Source organism: Capra hircus, chromosome 8, assembly GCF_001704415.2.
Source record: "Capra hircus breed San Clemente chromosome 8, ASM170441v1, whole genome shotgun sequence".
NCBI classification, from domain to species: domain Eukaryota; kingdom Metazoa; phylum Chordata; class Mammalia; order Artiodactyla; family Bovidae; genus Capra; species Capra hircus.
This window is the reverse complement of record NC_030815.1, coordinates 23163582-23166809: the sequence shown is the minus strand read 5'-3', so window position 1 is coordinate 23166809 and position 3228 is coordinate 23163582. Positions and strand designations below refer to the sequence as shown.

Here is a 3228-nt window from a genome sequence, read left to right as displayed (position 1 = left end):
CAGGGTTGAGGACAAAGTGAGGGCGGGGATCAGCGAGGAGACAATTGGTTATCGGACGGACGCCTGGAGGGGATGCGCGCACAGGAGGACCTGCGGTGGTGGCGGTGATGAGACTATTTGCTATGGGACAATGTGACAGAGTAGAGGTCAAAGTTAAACCAGGCTGTGGTGATGAGACCTTGGGCGAAGGGAGTATGGGACAGCTTTGAAGAAAACTGAAACACCACGGTGGAGATGGGAAGACAGGACAGCATTGTTGTACACAAAGGGGAAACCTGCGGCGGCCGTGAGCCCATAGGCGATGAGACCGTGGGCGGGAGCTGGACACAAAGGGGTAATCGGCGGTGGCTTTGAGAAGAGTGGACGGCGTTGCGGACAAAGTGAAAGCCAGCCACGGCAATGAGACATTTGTCTATGGGACGCTGAGAGGGTGTTGGGACGGTGAGAGGGTGTTGAGCACAGTGTGAAACACTGTGGCAGCGATGAGACAATTGGCTACTGGACGATTTGAGGACGTTGTGCACAAACAGGAACCTGGCGCTGGCCAGGAGGCTCTTCGCTTGTGCAGAAAGTGAAACACGGCAGTGGGATGAGACCTTAGGCAATGGGAGACTGGGACTGCATTGAAAAAAAGTGAAACCCTGCTGCGGCGAGGAGCCTACAGGGAATGGGACCACGCGAAGGCGATGCGCACAGGAGAACCTGCGGTGGCGATGAGACTGTCAATATTTGCCCTGGGAAGTCAGAGGGCGTCGCGGACGAGTGTAAAACAGCGGAGGCGGTGAGAATATTGGCGATGGGACGATAGAAGGGCGGTGTGGACAAAGCTAAACCCGGCGGCGGGGGTGAGACTGTGGGCGATGGGACAATGGGAGGGCCTTGAGCACAAAGAGGAGCCAGGTGGAGTCAGTGAGACTATAGGCTTAGAGCCATTTTGGACAACGTGAGAAACAGCCAAGGCGATGAGACTGGCTATGGGACCCGGGGAGTGAGTTGCAGACAGACCAGAACTCAGTGGTGGGCAGGGGACAAATAACCATGGGACGGTTTGGGGAGACTTCCTAGGGGTGAGACGGAACGCGGCCACCAGCTGGGCAAGTGACCAGGAAACAGTGAGCTCCTGGAATGCTCTGGAACTTTCAGAGTGTCTTTCAAGGATTCGGCCGTGAATTGGGGGTGTTAAGTGGTCAATAACTAAAAAGTAGGAATATTTTTAAAACACAGCAGTTTATTTTTTAATTAATTTTCTGTTTAATTAATATACTTATTTTAAATGAAATATATCAAGTTTCCAATTTTATACTAAATATATATAAGGTATTTAAAGTATACTTTTGTTTAACAATAGCATTTTAATAAACATTATTTAAACTAAATTTTCTTAGTATTAAAACAAGTATGTAATATACTTTTACATTTCTGTTTTTAGTGGATGTAAGCTTGTTAATAATTTCATGATTGCTTTTCACTTACTTTTAATTGAGAGAATTACCATGTTTGACAATTTCTAGTGACCCTGTGGTAGTTTTAAGTAATTTTAAACTCATGTTCCTGAAATCTCTTTCCGAGGACTACATTGTTGGAAATAAAGGTTGGAGTCCACAAGCAACTAAGGCGACTTAGAATTTTTCATTTACTTTAGTAAGAATTTTATAAGCTAAATGGAATTTGCCCAGATTTTATTGGCATCAAGAAGGCTTACTTTGTAAAACTCTCAAATGTAAGGTGATGTATATTTCTCCATAATTAATAATAAGAAAAAAATCCTACATAATATCAAGAAGCCCTATAAAATGAGCTGTCTGGTACATATAAAGAAGTGAACAAGACAAGAGCAGGTAAACTGTATGGATACATGGAGAGCATGCATATAACTTAGACATTTCACACAACTTCCTTGTATTTAAAATTCCTCAAAGGCAGGGGCCAGAAACGCTACTACTCTGCAGGCTTCTTTTGCAATGAATGTCTCCAAGGTGCTCTGCAATTTTTAATGTGTTGTCACATAAATCAAGTTGACATTGAAACTGCCACATTGACTTTTGTTTCATAAATAATTTATTTCTCATATAAAAGTTTAAATAAATATATAATGCATAAATCAATTAAAAAATAGCTTAGTCTTTAACTGTCCATTGAAATCCAGTGCATTGCATAGTCAGTTACTTCAAGAGCCTCTGCTGCTGAAGAGTCTCACCTCAAAGTCACATTGTCCCTTCCCAGAGCCACAGGTGGGAGATGTTCAGTCCCGGAGGTAACCTGTTAGTCTCCTCAGGAAAGAAAAGTTCCTGAGGATTTGCACTCGAACGACTGTCCAGGCACACCTGTTGTGCTCCTTGGACTTGAGGTACTGCACGAGGTTGAAGTAATATTTCCTCAGGTGAAGATCGGTCGTGTCTCCCATAGTGGAGTTTTGCTTCTGCATTATTTCCTTCCGGATTGGCTCCAGACGATTCATCTGCCCATAGAGCTCCTCAAGGAGGTGCTCAATGATGGTGTCAGACCAGCCAGTGCTGGAGAAGTCTCTGGTGAGAATATTGAAGATGTGCTGGAGCATCTCATACATGACCAATACGGCATCTTCCTTCCGGAACTGCTGTGCTTGCTTCATCTCCTCAGGCATCTGGAAGTCCATCCTGAACTCGAGGCAATGCTGAGGAGTTGAAGGTAACTGCCACAGGAGGTTCTGGCACACCGCAAGGCTCTGCCCTTGTTGGAATCGAAGCAAGCTGTAGCTCCTGGAAAGAGCTGTGGTGGAGAGACACAGCAGGAGAACCATCTGGAGGAGGCACCGGTAGGTCATGGTGAAATCAGGCCCAGGGCTGCCTGTTCTGCTAGTAGGTCCTGAAGCTGAGTCTTCAGGAGTTTGCAGAGTGAATGTCCTTCCTCCTTGAGTGTGGGCTACTTATACAGGATGGCCCTCCATTCTTTCCATTTGAGAGGAATTTCCCACTTTCAGTTCTCCCTTTCACTTTTCTCGTGTCATTTGAATTATTCTTTGCCTCTAAAACTCTTTTTCTTTAAGCTCCTTGCTATTTTAATATATATATACCACATGGAAAAAAGATATAGAAACTGAGAATTTCTAATGTTTTTTAAAGTTTCAATGAACTGCTGAATGTTAAAGAAAAATATAAGCCAAATCTTTTGAACTAGATTATTATAGGATTCTTTCATTTTGAAAAGATTTTTCTTTTTCTATTTTCATATTATGAGATTTGGGGAGAG

General features: G+C 44.0%; 1 protein-coding gene across 1 annotated transcript; it reads right to left on the bottom strand.

Moving 5' to 3' along the window:
* LOC108636634 (interferon beta-2) lies at positions 2101 to 3003 on the bottom strand. The gene has a single exon (XM_018052820.1). The coding sequence runs from the start codon at positions 2801 to 2803 to the stop codon at positions 2243 to 2245; it is 561 nt and encodes a 186-aa protein (XP_017908309.1). The 5' UTR covers positions 2804 to 3003; the 3' UTR covers positions 2101 to 2242.